Source organism: Eulemur rufifrons, chromosome 16 (genome assembly GCF_041146395.1).
Source record: "Eulemur rufifrons isolate Redbay chromosome 16, OSU_ERuf_1, whole genome shotgun sequence".
NCBI classification, from domain to species: domain Eukaryota; kingdom Metazoa; phylum Chordata; class Mammalia; order Primates; family Lemuridae; genus Eulemur; species Eulemur rufifrons.
This window is the reverse complement of record NC_090998.1, coordinates 90,062,744-90,079,424: the sequence shown is the minus strand read 5'-3', so window position 1 is coordinate 90,079,424 and position 16,681 is coordinate 90,062,744. Positions and strand designations below refer to the sequence as shown.

Genomic DNA, 16,681 nt, shown 5'->3' with positions numbered 1-16,681 from the left:
GTCAGTCACCTTTCCCCATTTAACTTTAATTCTAGGAATTTATTTTAGTCACCCAGGAATTTGTAATTCAAAACAGAGTTAGTGGGCTTCCTTAAGCACCTTGTCCTCCTCCTATTACCACTGGAAGTAATTCAAAACCACCCATGCCTTTCATTTTAGGTAAAAGCAAAGTCATTTTTAGGAACATACTGTTTTTTCCTTCCTGTCCAACTTGTAATTTTGAACTGAAGAGATGGCTTCCAATAATGGAGAGAATGAGACAAAATTAAACCAAATTGATGAGTTAGGAGGAGTCAACTTTGATTTGTCTCATAAACTACTCTTTAAGGGTATATTTCATTTTGAGAAAGCATTTTTTTTAAATAAATGAATAGACCAAGGGCAGAGTCAGACATATCCCTTACCCTAATTGTCATTTCTGCCCACTAAAGTGATGAGCAAGTTATCCTAAGGAGTCACACTAACAGCTTGAGGTGGCCAATCAAGGAGGTGTCCGGTCCTAAGGAATCCAGGGACTTGGCTCAAGTTTATACTGCAACTTAGCAGCAAAGCCAAGGAAAAAAATGGGATCTTTTGACTTCTTATCCTGGGTTTTAGTTTAAGTCAACAGAACTTTTGATTGTTTGTGATGCATTGAGTATCCAAAATTGAATTAAAATAAATCTGCCTTCAAGGAATCAGTGGAAGCCTGAGACAAGCAGTTCCGGTGTAACGGGAGGATGCACAGAGAAAGGGTTCTTGGCCTGGCTTAGGGGCACCTCTGCAAGGCAGGCCAAGGTCACAGCCACAGGGCTAGAGAATCCTTAAGGCTTCTTGATGCTTCTGCCCCCGATTCTCTGCACTCCAGCTACTGGAGCTCCTTATTAGTTCCTCACCTGCTTTCCCTCTGCCTCTGCTACTGCTTTGTTGATCCCTGTATAATGCTTGCACACACCCACGCCCCCTGGCCTGCTACTCAGCTGACTCCTAACTCCTTTCAGACCATAGCCAAATATTTCCTAAAAGATGCTTCTCCTGACTCCAAATCTGAGTTCCCCTCGTACTCCCACGTAGCATCCTATGTATTTTCTTAAAGCATTAAGTGATTAGTGACTCAGCTACTAGGCTGTGATCAACCAGGGCAGGAACCAAGTTTGTTCTGCCCAGTAGGTAGCAGGTGTTCTGTATTGAATGAATGGTTAAAGCCAAGGAGACTGGATAATAAACTGTGCTTTGATGGATATGCTGGAACCTACAGGGCAAAGAGGGTGGGGTAGGCAGATAAGGGCATCTGTGTGGGGGAACCAATTTGGGCAAAGGCAGTCTTAAACAGGGTGATGTGTTTGGGGAGCTCAGAGGACTTCTACATCATCAGGCAGGGGGTTATTGCTATGGTTTGAATGTCCCCTCCCAAACTCATGTTGAAACTTAATCCCCAGTGTGGCAATATTGAGAGATGGGGCCTTTAAGAGATGATTGGGTCATGAGGGCCTTGCCCTTATAGATGGATTAATCCATTTATGAATTAATGGAATAATGGGTTATCACGGGAGTAGGACTGGTGGATTTACAAGAGAGACCTGAGCTAGCAAATTCAGCCATCTCACTATGTCATGCCCTGTGCTGCCTTGAGGACTCTGCAGAGTACCCACCAGCAGAAGGCTCTTACCAGATGTGCGTCCTTAACCTTGGACTTCCCAGCCTCCAGAACTGTTAAGAAAAACATTTCACTTATAAATAACCCAGTTTCAGCTATTCTGTTAGAAACAACAGAACACTAAGACAGTTATATGTCAAAAGAAGTGCAGAGACCAGATCATTTTCAGATTATAATTAGAATTTGTAAGTGAGTCTATAACTTTAGAATCACTTACAAATTTATAGTTTTAATACGTAATGTGAGTCCAAATGTTTTACAAAAAAAATTCAATTATTTTTTCAATTGTTTATTAACCACCCTGGTCCATGCAACATCTTGCATCTACAAATGTTTCAAAAGCTACTCCTTAAAATAGAATATAAAGAATGAGTTAATACCTGAGATAAAGTTACTTTTTATCTACCTTGGACTTTAGAATAATTCCTTTTCAATTTCAAAAGTTAGGATGATGAAAGTACCAAATTCTCTATTGGGAGAACGTCATGTACAAACTGAATTTTAGCCTCTGACAGTATATAATTCCATGAAGAGAATTAGAATAATGATCTTAGCCATCTGTGCATGGCCACAAAGAACAATCTTAAGAATTACTGGTGTTTGTCTCTGTTGTTGAAATTAGCACTACCTGCATATGTAGTTGAACTAATCTCAGCCTGGATTTATGATGATTATTGCTATAATTTCTGCTGTCATTACTCATTTATTAAGTATTCACTGTTTGGTATATATTCAGTTCTTAAAAGGATGGGTATCTTGCTGCTTCCAGCTTCTCACTCTCAAGAACACTACATACATATGGCAATTTAATCTCTTTTAAACGTTGCACTTACTACATGTGCCCTTGCTCTTAAAAAAAAAAAAGATGTAATAAGAAATGTGTGGGCTTTATAATCAAACCTGCGCTTGAATTCTGCTCTGTCATTGACCTTCAGCAGGTCATTTAGCCTCTCTGTGTTTCTGGATAATGTCTACCTCTTCAGGTTGTGAATATTAAATTTTACTGTAAGTGCCAGACCCTTACCGGGAAGGGTTTATATAAATGGTAGTTCTTTTACAATTGGCCTCTACCTCACAGACAAAAATGTAAGCCCTGCATTGAAGGCCATATGGTTCTCTCCCCTGCCCCCAAGGTTTTCCTCACCTCACTTCTCTCTGTGCTCCTCACTCCATCAGGCAGTTGAGGGGACATTATTTGCACACTCCCTGACTTCTCTTTGGCTATTTGTCTCCTTCGTTCCTTCCACCTTCATTCACATCAACTGGCCAGTTAGGTACCTCTTCCTTCCAGGCTCCTGACAGCTCATGGAAGCTTCCAGATACACCATACCCCACAAAAATTTCTCTCGTTTGTATTTTATTTTTGTGTCTAGTACCTACATAACAGAAACAAAAGTTTCATGAAAAGGTATTTACTGTGCGTATTGTACTCTGATACTCTCATTTTATTCCATTCTATTCTAAAATTTCTGGCTGAAATCCATTAAGTCAGGTAATTTTATGACCCTACTAATGGATGATGATCCAGAGTTCAAAAAGAATTAACTGGATCATAAATAAGATCCTGAGTTCCTTTTGCCTCTCCCCCCATGGCAGGGGACACAACAGGCAACCACTCAAGCAATTACTTGTTAATTGAACCAAAAAAGGGGTCACAAACTCAGGAGTCTGAGTGAGTAATATCACTGATTAAAAAGGGAGGGGTTTCTTTCTGAGGGCTAGGAGTGAAAGAAAAAAAGAAAAAATAAAGAAAGAAAAGGGAGGGATGTGAGAATAGACCAAGCATGATGATAAATGGTATGTGACCCTCAGCCTCAGTGTCTGGGAGTGCTAAGGGCCTTGGGGAACCAGAGACACAAGCCCTGACTAAAGGAGACAGTTGCTATTCAAGTCCAGACAATTGCTGCTAGCTTGAATGCCCAATGTTGTCAGATATTTTGAATTTAGGACAAGTGGCAATTTAAGATATTTTTGTGTAATATCCCAATTTTTAAATATTGGCAACTCACTTTTTAAAATGTAATATGTCAGTATATGCCAAGAAAATACATCCACCAGATGTGGACCATGGCCTGCCAATTAGCAGCTTCTAAATTAAAATTAACTTCCCAGGGAATCAAACTGAACTGACTAAATTTCAGAAAGACTATATGTTACTCTAATCTGACATGTAGTTTTTCAATAGTAGTGAAGTTAGGACATAAAGATGAAAGATCTTTGACTTGTCTGAAATTTTCCTGCCTTAAAATAGACTCCAAATATTTCCATCTTTTTCCAATTACTCGGTTCCTTATCAACTCTATCCCCAAGTGGCCTGTAACTTTCTTTGAATACTGCAATTCAGTGTCTTAGCAAAAGACAGGTTTGTTCACTTACCTTACTTTACTAGAAACCACAGTCTTGATGAATAAATAGCAAATCATTTGCCCTCAGCAGCCAATCACTCTTCCCCAAAGCCAGTTTCTGTTGTAACTATCTTTGCTCCTGCCCAGCTGGAGCAGTGGATCAGAAGAATCAAATTGAGAAACTGTTTTCTTGGATAACTTCAAAGAAACAATACAAAATTTCTCACCCTGGCGTGTGTGTTTGAGAGAATGACTCATTCCTGAGAGTTAACTGGGGCCAATTATGACCAGCCTGACTTGTCATGGCACCAAAACCCCTGGCTTAACTTGCTTACTCTCAGGAGACTTATTCCCACCCTCTCCACCCTCACATGCTTGCTTAGGAAGCTCACCATTTTGAAAGCATGGTGTGTGCCATTCAACATATGATTCAAAAAGGGAGAGGAATCTGGAATGCTTGAGTAATTAAGCCCAGGCAGAATGAAATCTCCTGTTGGGGAGAAAAATCTCTTTTCCTCACCACGTGATAAATGGAGACATCAGCAGTTAAGAAGGATGTTTACCTTTTGTTCCCTCTATTTTATCTTTTCCTATTTATATACTAACCCTTTACCCAGAGGTCCCACCAAGGAGGCTGGATTTCTCCTTTTGTTTTAGTGATGCTCAGGGCTGGAATGTTTCCAGCACTGCAGGGGAGATTGGATTAAAAGCACAAATAGGCTGAAACTCAAGCCTTCCTCCTAGGGATGCAGCCTGCCTTCCAATCAGTCTGTTCGGAACGTAGAAGACAGCTACCCTTTATCTGCTTATATATACTCCATCAGTCGCTCCTGAGATACCCTAAAACAACTCGTCTCAGTTCACCCTCACCTTTATCATTCTGTCGTGGAAAGTTTCCCATTGGAGAATGCACACCAAATTGAGCACTAGATATGCAGGATATGTAGGTTGCAATTTCGCCAGAATAGTTATCTTTAAGAATAGCAATTATTTGAGCCAGGCTTTACATACAATATCATATTCAATCCCCTACACTATCTCCATTTTATAGATGAGGAAACAGGTTTGCTGTAAAGAGATTGGTTGCATTAAATCACGATCACACAGTGGGTGGCAGAACTGGAATGTAAGCCTACCTAGTTCCATGGCTGCCTAAATTAATGACTACAAATACCAGCATCCCTTGCCATGCTTCATTGAGCAAACGCACACTCCCCATGGCCCAGTCCTCGCGGCTGGATCCAAAACCCAATCAGACGCCGCCTTCCCCCGCTCCCCCACCAATGGGAAGGCTGTTGCTAACACGCCGGCTATATTTTTAGCTTTCTGTACTCTGGAACCGAGTGGGTCAGCTAAGTCTCACTGCTTGATGGAATACGCTTGGGGAGGGGAGAGGACGCAGGGGAGGAGAAAGAAGAGGGAGGGTGCGTGTGTGTGACGCTCTGTCACTCCTGACGCACGAGGCAAGTAGTCCCTGGAGGCGCCCCAGGCTTGCGGCGCTCAGAGGGGGATGGGGACGCTCAGGCTTCTTCCCGCCTCCCTGTCCCCGCGGAGTCTGCCCTCCAGCCCGGCATTTCTCTGCTGCAGTCAAGGAAAGCGCTTTTAAACTCCCACGCTACCGTTGCTTTCTGCCCTTGCCAAAAAAAAGTGATCAAGGGAAAAAAAATTGTCGCTGCAAACTTTTGGATCTCGCAACCCTACGTGGGTTCGGCGGTTGCCGTTGAGCCAAACTGTCTGGAATGAAAATAAAGGTGGGGGCGGGGGATACGAGAATTGGGGAATGGGCGAGCTAAGGAGGGATAAGGGCGGACCGAACACGCAATCCCCCAGGCGCCCCGGGCTTCGCCGTCTGGCAGTCCAGTCTGCGTATGACCTCGGAGCACAAGCTTCGCTCCCCCCAACTCTGCGTCCCGCACAGTCACAAACAGGCAGAGTGGCCCGCGTGGCCAGGCCTGGCGCGTCCCGTCTCGGGTTCAGCGAGCCTTGCTCCTCCGCCACCCCTTGCACGGGCAGGCGTTACTCCGCGCCGGCAGAGCTGTTACTTCAAGAACAGTAACGTCTCTCTCTCTCTCTCTTTTGTCCCGTGTGGGGGTCGCCAGCCGGGAAGAGATAACCTGGGCGTCCGGAGAAGGGGGCCGCCCTTCCGCGGGAACGGGACACCAGAAAGAGCTAATGGAGGGTTAATTATAGCACTCGGTTCGTTTGCCTGGCAGTCGGGCTCTTCCTCAACTCCTCTTCCTCCCGCACAGCGGGCCCCACACTCCAGACTCCTCCTGTCCCTCCCGTTGACCTTACGAGTCCCTCGACGAGGCAGGAGGCGCTCGGAAGACTCAGGCCAACGCGAGTTCAGGTCCGAAAAGCTTCCAGAGCCCGCGTTGCTCCCTGAGCTTCCCTACCCGCGAAGACACCGTAACGGGCGATGCGAGACCTGCGGGAAGGCCAGGCGCCCAGGGATGGAGGGACGCCACGGGGGAACGGTTCGGGCAAACGTCCGAACCGTCGGCGCCGAGGCGGGTGCTGGGCTGAAGACCCAGCGGGGGAGAGCTCCCGCAGGGCCCGGCGAGACTGTCCTCTTTCCCGCGACATTCATCCATCCAACACAGCTAAAGTGAGCGTCCCCTGTGTGCCTGGCCGGCGAACAGCCCCTGTCCCGGGCGGGCCCCGCTCTCACGGAGCGCATTACTTGGAGAAACCCCTAACACGATGAGCACGAGTTCAGAGAGCGGCTTGGGGCAGGAAATAACTACAGCGCACACTGTGAGAGAGGGAAAGGCGCCCAGACTTGCTGAGGAAGAGAGGGCGCGGGGCAGGGAGCCGGCGCGGGCCCGGGATGCGCGGCACGAGAGAGTTAAGGCGCGGGCCGGCGGGGAAGTAGTCCCGGCCGGGCGACCGGCCCCGCCCCTGCAAGGCGGAGGGACGCATCACGCAGGGGTGGAGAAGCCGGATCCGTGCGCAGGGTTGCTAAGGGTGAAACTTTTCATTGACTTTGCTCACTTCGGGCTGGGGCGCGGCACGGTGTGGGTCGTCGGCGGAGGGAAGCGAGTGGCTGGGGCGACAAGGGCCAGAAGGGCAGGACCGCCCGCTGGCCAAAACCCCGACCGTCCTCCGCCCCGCGAAACGAGCCACCCTTGGGTCCGCCATCCCCGCGCCGGCCATCCCCGCGCCGTCGCTGCCGGCCGGCCCGCCCTCCTTCCGTCCCCCCGCCACCGATCCCAACCTCCAAAAAGCCGAAAGAATTATTATTGAGAGTCATAGCCCATAAGCCCCTCCTCGTTCGGCCCCCGACCCTCAACGACGAAAAGGACACATCGGCCCCCGGCCCGGTTGCGCCCGGGAAGGAAGGGAGAGCGACTCCGCCCCGCGCTCAGGACCATCCTGGAGGGAGAAGCCGCCCCGCGGCCGGCAGAGCGCCCCGCCGCCGCGGAGACCCGAGTGAGTGAGTGAGGGGCGTACGAGGGGGGGAACCACCCTGAGACCCAACAGGCCCGACCGCCTCCCCCTTCCCCGCCCCACTCCCGCACTTCGCTTTGCTGGATACCACGTTGCTGTCGCCTCCCTTCCCCCCGCCTGGCCAGCATTTTCTTTTCCCCTTCTTCCTTCCCTCTCGACGCCCCCTCCCTTTTTCCTTGTGCCTATCTTCCCCTCATGCCACTTCTGATCCCGGGGTACCCAAGAGTCCCTTCGCTTCCAGTTCCAAGTGTGGCCCCTTCCTGGGTGGAGTGCATTTCCTCCCTTCCCTGCCTTCCCCAGTTCTTCATATCCCAGATTCTCGCTAGATTTTCCTTGTTCTCCAAAGAAACATAACTCCCCCCACTGTTAAATAATAAATCAGAGGAAGGAAGGGGATCCAGGCCTTGTTTTTCTGCTGCTTTTCAAACCGTATGTGGGGAAGAAGGGTGGTAATAGTAGGATTTATTTCTGGCTCTGTGGAGCCTGAGGGATGGAGGTCAGACACCTCCTTTCTAGCAACGGGACCGGTCACTGGAGACTGTCCTTGGGCCAGTGAGCCAGAATTCAACGTTTCAGCTTAAGCTCTTTATACTCTTCAGCGTTTAAGGGAAAAACTAGGTGGAAAAAGTACCCATAGAGCAGCACCAGTGAGTGGATTCTGGTTGGTTTCAGTGAGGTGCCTGGGAGGCCCGACTGGTAAACTCCTTCCCCTCCTGTCCAGAGCGTGAACTGTGCCCTTGACCAGAAATCTGGGGAAGGGAAGGAGGGTACAGAGAGAGGAGGGGCAGCCGGCAGACCCTCACCCTCCCCAAGGAGGAACCAGAACGCCACACAGCAAGCTTCAATTTGGGGACAGCTGAAGAGGTCTTGGGTGCCTGCTCAGTATCTAACATTTCTCTCTCCCTTGTGACCCTGCCCTGGGAGTGGGTCCCTCATCTCTGATTTCCCAACAGAAAAACACCCCTGCTGGTTTCTTGGGCGCCTGCCCCCATCCCTTTCTGAAGCATAGGGGAAAAGAAGCTTGTGTGGGAGGAAGGATTAGGGAGGTTTAACACCCAGTAGGGGAGCTTTGCCGAGGATCTGGTAAGTCTGGTTCTGGAGCAGGCCTTGAAGTGGGAGGAGACAGACACACACGGAATTTTAAGTATTAGAAGATGTTCAGGTGTCAGATGTACAGTTTTTCCTTCCCTACTCGGGAACCTTTTCCCATTTCCCTTGCCCGGGTCTGGTTACTTAGACTTGGATTAGAAGTGGGGTGAGGCTTGGCCCCTGCTGGCGTCGGGCCTTCTCATTGTCGACCGGCGCCTCCCCACAGCTTAACTGGGAATTTCTTTGGCCAACAGGACGGGAGAACTGGGTTTAATTTCTGCCTTTCCTTGTCCGCTGGGCATGAGGTGAAAAAGGCTCTTTTCTCTTTGAATCTACCGTCCCTACAGCAACTCCAGGCGCACCGCCCAGCCCATGGAATTCAGATTTTGGGGAGTGGGGAGGACGGGGACGTGACCTTATCTATGCCAGCTCACCACCTTCACCCAGAAAAAACTCACTAGAAGCAGGACTCCTATTTCAGGAGTCAAGAGAGATGGTGAAGGGGAAAAAGTTCGGCCTCTCCTAGAGCCTAGAAGTGGATACGGTGGGGTGATACAATACGAGGAGTAGGCCTTGTGGGTGGAATTTGTATGAAATGCATTAGGCGATGGGGGTGCTGGGTGCCTGTCATCTCCAGCGCGCATGTGCGTCGGAAACTTTTCCTCGGTTGTCCAGCCCTCGGTGGCTCCCCTTACCGGGCATGCGTAGTTCGGCCGGCTGAGCCTTTGCAAAGCACGCAGGGAAGTGTAGTGTGCAGAGAAAGTAGGTCACTTGCTCCACCCTGGTGCTGGGGACACTGAGGACTACGAGTCCCAGAATGCAGAGCGCGCCCTTGCTGCCCGCCTCCTCGCCTACGTAGGGGTTGAGTCGAGTCTTGGCTTCTGAGAAACCTGGAGTGTCGTGGAGAGGATGCTCTTAGTCGAAAGGAGCCTTGAAGTTAGACCCAGTGTTGTCCCAGTGGTCTATGTTTAGGGAAGGTGATGTGAGACTCTGGGCAGCATGGTGCACTCGGTCTGCAGAAGTCCTGGAAGCCTTTAAACCCACACACACAGGTTCAGGCCGCCGAGAGCAGGGGAGTGGGGCAGGTCCCTCTCTCTCCTGTCCTGAGGAGCTGCCTGTGTTCGCCTCTTACTCCTCTGCCAGCTTCAAGGCACTCCCGTCCACCCAGTCTGTGACACCTGCTAGCCTTGTTAAAATTGAGGGCCTCTCTCCCTTTTCACACTCATTTATTTGAATGCTGTAGTGCTTAACTTGTAGGATGATTTGGATGTTAAGACTTTGTAGTGCCTAGTATGTTTATAGGTTTGGGCCGGATAGATTCCTTCGCCGTTATCATTCCTTTCCTCTTTAAAACTCTTTTTTTTTTCCTTAAAAGCCGTTCTTCACATTTTTGTCTGAAGTTCTCTCTGGGATCTGCATTGACTGAGGCCTCTTGCCAGCTTGACGCTCCATTTCTTCCCCCATCTTTGTCTTTCTCTTAGGCACTTACTCTTTAAAACACAAGTCAGCACAAGGGATCTGAATCCAGGTTTAACTTTGTTGCTGGAAGTAAACAAATGAAGGAGGATAAGATTCTTAGTGAAATCGGACAGAATTTACTCTCACATTTGCAACTTTTTAATGTATTGACAAAGGGGTGACTTTGCTATTGTTAAACATTTAACCTTTATATTTCCCCCCTTTTTTGGTCTTTTATGCCCAAGTCAGTCCTGTGCAGCTGTTTAACGAATCTACTTGTTCCTTTTGTTTGAACAGTAGTTATTTCTAAGTTTCCTAATATTATAGCACTTCCATAAATATTTTCTATATAGACTGTAGAATTTGTAGCTTTTTAAAAAATGAACAAACTCATCTGAATGGTCACTCCTATCTTTAGCTAAAGGCAGCACCGATGCTTTAATCCTCTGTTCCATAAGCTTCTTGAAGTCAAAATTAGAGCCTGAGCTGATAGAGCAGAAAATCTCATTCTGGCTGTCCAGCATTTTTGTAAGGTTCCACCCCACAGCCATCTGGCCTGGCCTGTTCTCCAATTAAAGAGGCAAAGGTGGCATTATATGCTTCCTTATTAGTGCGACAACATCATTGAGGTATAAATTGGTGTGCAGCTTTAGTTGCTTATGCTGCAGAAAATGGTTAGCTAGGCAGGGCTGATGACAGTGGTTCTATTGTATTTTGGAGTGGGAGGCTTATTTCCCAATGACTTTGGCCTGCGTTTAAAATGCTTCCATTTTGAGGCTGAACTGTTCAGGGATGGTTAACTTGGAAGACAATTATTCAGTGAAGTTTGAGAAGGCCTAGAAAGGTGTAGAAGCCCTTTGCTATGGGTGAAATACCAAGAGGCATATTTTAAGAGGCCATGTGGTGCCTTCGGAGACGTGTCATATTTCAACTTCAGTCTGTCTTACTTTTTTTTTTCCCCCTTTCTTTTTTCTTATTACCAACTGATCAGAGAAGCAGAACTGTCTTACTTTTCAAACACTTTGAAAATGCCTGTTCTTAGGGAACCGGTGTCAGCTTTCTTCACAACTTTTTAGTCAGCTCCATGTTGGACACCTCTGGCAGAGCACTGTGGCCCTTTGAGGCCCCCATTTTTGAGAGGAGGCCCACAGTTCTGGCAGCACTTTGCATCTAGTGATTAGCCCTATTCTCATAAACAGAAAGCCCTTATTATTTTTACCATTCTCCTTCTTCTTAAACCCAAAAGGATCCTGGATTTGATCTATGTTATCATGAACAGGCATTTGGAGATGAAGTCTGTTTTGGAGGCAAGGGGAAGGGCATCCCGAGCATTCTTCTGGAGGGCTGGGGAGAAGGGCAGAGTTATGGTGCCTCTGCTGCCTCCCCATGTGACAGCTCTGTTCCTCAGACCTGAAATGAGGGTTAGACTGGATTTAGCCACTGTCATATGCTACTCTGGGTTGACACAGTGCATGTTCTCTGATATGTTCACCCCAGAAATTTCTGTCTGAAATTCGGTCCTAAAAATGTCCCTAGAAGCCATGGGCCCAGGCCTAAGAATTACAAGGAAATGTGTTGGGGCAGGTGTTCTCAAAAACTCAAGATCCCCAAGCCTAAAATTGGCCCCTGGATACTTCATGCTGGATCCAGAAAGGATTTTAATCAAAATCTAGCCCTGAGTTTTTTGCAGGACAGAGATGCCCTTGACGGATCATGGATCAGTCTTGTCTCTGTGCTGAGCTCAGCAGCACCGCCTTGCCGAGTGGTCTGGTTAGGAACATGTTCTGGCCCTGCTGCCCCTTAGAGATGGCCCTTTCAGATCAGTTTCTCCCCCAGCATGAGCCCGGAGCTGCCCATTTGGAGAAAGTGAAATTAGGATCACTGGCTCTCAGGACCTCACAGATCATCTTCCTGAGACATGAGGCTGGCCCAGGCCTAGGGAATAAAACTTTTTGACCTCAGTGGGATCTGGCTGTGAGAGAATCCCAAAATAACAATCTGAGTGTTTATCTTGGGCTGCCTTCTCTCCAGGGATCTCCAAACACTTGATAAATCTGATCCGGTGCCGAGGACAGGTGGTCAGACAGTCCCTGGGAGACTGAGTGATGATGGGTCCCTGCTGGAGGCTGCAGGGTGATGGAAAATTTCTTTCTTCTGCCACCTTCATCACATACACCCTTGCCAGAAACTACAGAGATTCTCTTAGGCCACACCAGTGCTGCTCTTAACTCTTTGCTGGCCTACCGGGCTCTGCTTCCCTCTCCCTGGGGCCATCCCCAGTCAGTTGTTCCCCTTTTGGCCTACTTCTCTGGTTGTGACGAGACTTACTTGCCTTTTTCCTGGGGCTCATGCCCTCATCTTATTCTTGGAGGCTCTCTGGATGCAAATGCAAGCCTTGGTCACTCTGGAGTTCTTAAATCAGTTCTGTAAACCCAGAGTGAGCCGGAAAGTGTACATACCCATGGAGTCCTGGGTGACAGATGGATGTGACTGGAGGCCAAGCACCCAGTAAAATGTTGGCAGTGCTCCTTCCTGTTCAGTGTCCTGTGTCCCTTTCTGTTTAAGGCGGACAACTAAAGATTTTACACTTACATCTTGGCCTGTGACAGTTTGGGGGCATGACTTCACTGTGATATAGTGGAAACAGCAAGAGCCTTCCCTTCTCCACCTGCATTAGGGACTTGATTTTTTTTTTTTTTTTTTTTTTTGTGTCACTCATACAGTGACCTGAATTTCTCAAAATGGTGGAATCCACAGCTCCTCTGTTTCTTTAGAATCACTTTAAAATAATAGCTAACTTTATCAAAGGCCTACTAATTTGCTAGGTACAGCGTGAGGCCGTTTACATCCTTGAGCTACCTTTATAACAGCTCAAGTTACTGATGAGGAAACCTAGGCTCAGAAGAAAGTGACTTGCCCACAGTCATGCAGTTAGGCTAGCCACTGGTGGAGCAAAAATGGGCCCCTGGGTCTGTGTAATCCCAAGTTGGTGCTTTTCTGTCTGTCCTTTGCTGTTGGTCACCACCAGCTTTCTACATATCTACTCACTGTGCCTCTCCTTTCTTGTTTCCCAGAGCTGTCTGGAGCCCAAGGCTGCCCACCTTGTATCTCCTTCCACTGCCCTTGGCCTGTACACGTGCCCTGTGCTGATTCTCTACCTAGGAAAGGACCATGCAGCTGGAGATCAAAGTGGCCCTGAACTTCATCATCTCCTACTTGTACAACAAGCTGCCACGACGCCGGGCAGACCTGTTTGGGGAGGAGCTAGAGCGGCTTTTGAAAAAGAAATATGAAGGCCATTGGTACCCTGACAAGCCACTGAAGGGCTCTGGCTTCCGCTGTGTCCACATTGGGGAGATGGTGGACCCCGTGGTGGAGCTGGCTGCCAAGCGGAGTGGCCTGGCGGTGGAGGATGTGCGGGCCAATGTGCCTGAGGAGCTGAGCGTCTGGATTGACCCTTTCGAGGTGTCCTACCAGATTGGTGAGAAGGGGGCTGTCAAAGTGCTATACTTGGATGATAGTGAGGGCTGTGGTGCCCCAGAGCTGGACAAGGAGATCAAGAGCAGCTTCAACCCTGATGCCCAGGTGTTTGTGCCCATTGGCAGCCAGGACAGCTCCCTGTCCAACTCCCCATCACCATCCTTTGGCCAGTCGCCCAGCCCCACCTTCATCCCCCGCTCCGCCCAACCCATCACCTTCACCACCGCCTCCTTCGCTGCCACCAAATTTGGCTCTACCAAGATGAAGAAGGGTGGCGGGGCAGCAGGTGGTGGGGCTGTGGCCAGCAGTGGGGCAAGTGGCCAGCAGCCACCACAGCAGCAGCCTCGCATGGCTCGCTCACCCACCAACAACCTGCTGAAGCACAAGAGCTTGTCTTTGTCTATGCATTCACTGAACTTCATCACAGCCAACCCGGCTCCTCAGTCTCAGCTCTCGCCCAATGCCAAGGAGTTTGTGTACAACGGCAGTGGCTCGCCTAGCCTATTCTTTGATGGAGCTGATGGCCAGGGCAGTGGTACCCCAGCCCCCTTTGCGGGCAGTGGGGCTGGCACCTGCAACAGCAGCAGCTTCGACATGGCCCAGGTATTTGGAGGTGGTGCCAATAGCCTCTTCCTGGAGAAGACACCCTTCGTGGAAGGCCTCAGCTACAACCTGAACACCATGCAGTATCCCAGCCAGCCGTTCCAGCCTGTCGTGCTGGCCAACTGACCATCCCCTCACCCAGGGCCAGGAGCACCCAAGACCACAGAAAAGAGAAAAGAAAGGAAAGGCCAAAAAAAAGAGGAAAAGAAAAATATACAAAAAGATTTCCAATCTTCTCACTCTTGCTTCTAGAAAAAGATCCAGCCCAGGCATGGATTGGGGCGGGGGGGACTCCCAAAGCACCGAGTCGTGTTTAACTCACCACCCTCCACCCTGCACCCCCCACCGTTTGCCTGCCTGCCTCTGATTTATTTGGTTGGTTTGGGTTTTGTATTTCTTTTTTTTTTTTTACATGTAGTTTTCTATATAACATCTTTAATTAGTGGCTTCCTGTGCTAAGAATGGTCCAGATGTGAATTGCTGCTCCCTATTCCTCCCTCCCTCCTTCACACTCCTGGTTTAGGATTGGTGTGTCCAAGCTCACAGGGAAGGAAGAGCTGCAGCTGGAGCCTGGCCCTCCCTGGAATGGGGAGAGGCCGGCCCGTGTCACTGCCTCTGTCACTCAGCTATCCTCGCATTCAAAGCCATCCAACCTCAGCAGGCCTTCTCCGGCCCTGCCACCCAGTAGGTCTGACCCCAGCCTCTACTCCCTTTCAGGCTGGGCCCCAGGGAGCTGCTGGCCACTCACACCCTCCCCCTCGAGCTGATGTCTGTGACTACAGAGAGGTTAGCACTTTGTCTTGTTGAATTCCTTTCATCTCTGTCCTGTGGCCCCACCATCCCCTCCTGGCCCAGACCATCATCATGGCCCTGTGGACCTGGCCATTGATATGTGTGGCCTCTTTCTCTTATGCAGGCCCTTATTCCCTGGGCCTGAGGTTGTGGGTGGGGCGTGTGTGTGTGTGTGCACTTAGCGTGTGTGTGTGCGTGTGTGCGGTTTGCTGTCCTTTTTTAAAGGATTCCAAGCCATGTGAAACTTCCCTCTGGATGTGATCCTGGGCTGCAGCAAGTGCTTATTTATGTGTGAGGCTGGGGAATGGGCCAGGGGTGGTTGTCAGTCCTTTGCAGGGCAGTACATGTGGTGGGGTGACGCTGCACCTGAGTCTGAGACACTCCCAGGGGAAGGCACTGCAGAAGGAACTGGTTTCCAGACTGCAGAGGGATCTGCACTTTTGTTTGTTTTTGACCAAAAAAAAAAGGTTAGCTCTGAAAGGTGGAGGGAATACGTGAGCCTCTGATGCCTAAGAAAAGTCCCTGGACTTCCACCCTCCTGTTGTGTGACCTTAGCCCAGGGGCAGGGAAACTGCTCACCTGAGCACCCTTGGAGGCTGCAAGGAGGTAGGGTGGGAGTTTGGAGCCAGTGCCTGTAGTGGACAGTACTGAGCCTTGAATTCAGACTTTGGTATTTGGGTTGTAGATGTTATTTTAGTAGCTTTGTGCCCCTGCCTGATTGAGAGCTCCTTGGTACCTCTTGCCATCCCCTCTCACTGCCCTGAGCCAGCCCTACTGGACCTTGATGCCCAGGAGTGGTGTCCTGGGCCAGCCTGGCTGGACAGCCACTTGGCCATCCCAGCTGTTGTGTTTGGACATAGAAGAGCACTTGCTCCTTTGCCTCTGCTAGCAGAGAGGTGGCTTCTCCCAGCCCTGGGGGGCCAGCTTCCATGCCATGGTGCTTTGGCAAGTGGGGCACTTGGCATCAGGGTCCCATCACTAGAAAGTACCAAAGCCCCTGGCACTGCATCCTCCCCAAGGACCCCAAGTGGACAACTGCTGTGGCAGTGAGTCCAGCCCAGACAGACACTGCCAGCTTCCTCTCCCTGCAATGGGCACCAGCTCTACCTCCCCCAGTGGGCAACGCCCTGGCTTCTTGGCTCAGCACCATCTATTCCCCTAGACCTCTCAGGGGCCAGCCCAGTCTGGGCCACCCTCTCCCTCCTCGGCTCCCACACAGGTGACAGGCCCAGGCAGATGGCTTCTCTCTAGGAAAGGTTGGATGCCGCCTAACTCCCCTTCTAGGCCCTCGTCCTACTCACACACACACACACACACACACACACACAGGTACCCACCTGCACCCAGGTTGCTTATTCCTGACCACACGTAGGGAGAGGGGGGGAGACCAGCCCCTTTGTGTCTTTTGAAATACGAAGAAAAATGTGTGTTCGGGACCCTGACTCCAGTGCTGGGCTCTTGGGCCCAGGTCAGTCTGTCTTGTCTCAAATCTAGGCATTTTTGCTTCAATTTTATTTTTTTTAAGAAAACAAAAACAAATCTGCACTAATTTACCTGGTTTCGTAGGAAAACTTTTTTTTTTATTTTTTACATTTTTTGGTGTCCGTTTGTATTGAATAATTTGCTACATTTGTAAAATGTAAGAGGTATATATAATATATGTATATTTCTAACGTAAAAAACGTAATTTTCTTTTCAGGATTTTTTCTTAAAAAGAGGAAAGAAACATATTTTTTCAGGAAAAACAAACTTTAAAATAAAAAAAAGGAGAATAAAACCTTTCTCCCCTTTCCCCATCCTCTCTCTATCTATCCCTCTTTCCCAGGAA

At 49.2% G+C, this 16,681-nt stretch overlaps 1 protein-coding gene across 2 annotated transcripts; it reads left to right on the top strand.

The window, feature by feature from the left end:
* The first annotated feature begins 6,995 nt into the window (after positions 1 to 6,995).
* TOB2 (transducer of ERBB2, 2) lies at positions 6,996 to 15,772 on the top strand. Of its 2 annotated transcripts, none has more exons than XM_069490633.1 (2): positions 6,996 to 7,413; positions 13,053 to 15,772. In XM_069490633.1, exon 2 carries the CDS (start codon positions 13,150 to 13,152, stop codon positions 14,185 to 14,187), a length of 1,038 nt encoding a protein of 345 aa, XP_069346734.1. In that variant the 5' UTR covers positions 6,996 to 7,413; positions 13,053 to 13,149; the 3' UTR covers positions 14,188 to 15,772. The 2 variants fall into 2 exon arrangements, with proteins under 2 accessions (XP_069346734.1, XP_069346735.1); XM_069490634.1 differs by having other exon boundaries at positions 6,996 to 7,417.
* Positions 15,773 to 16,681: the final 909 nt, after the last annotated feature.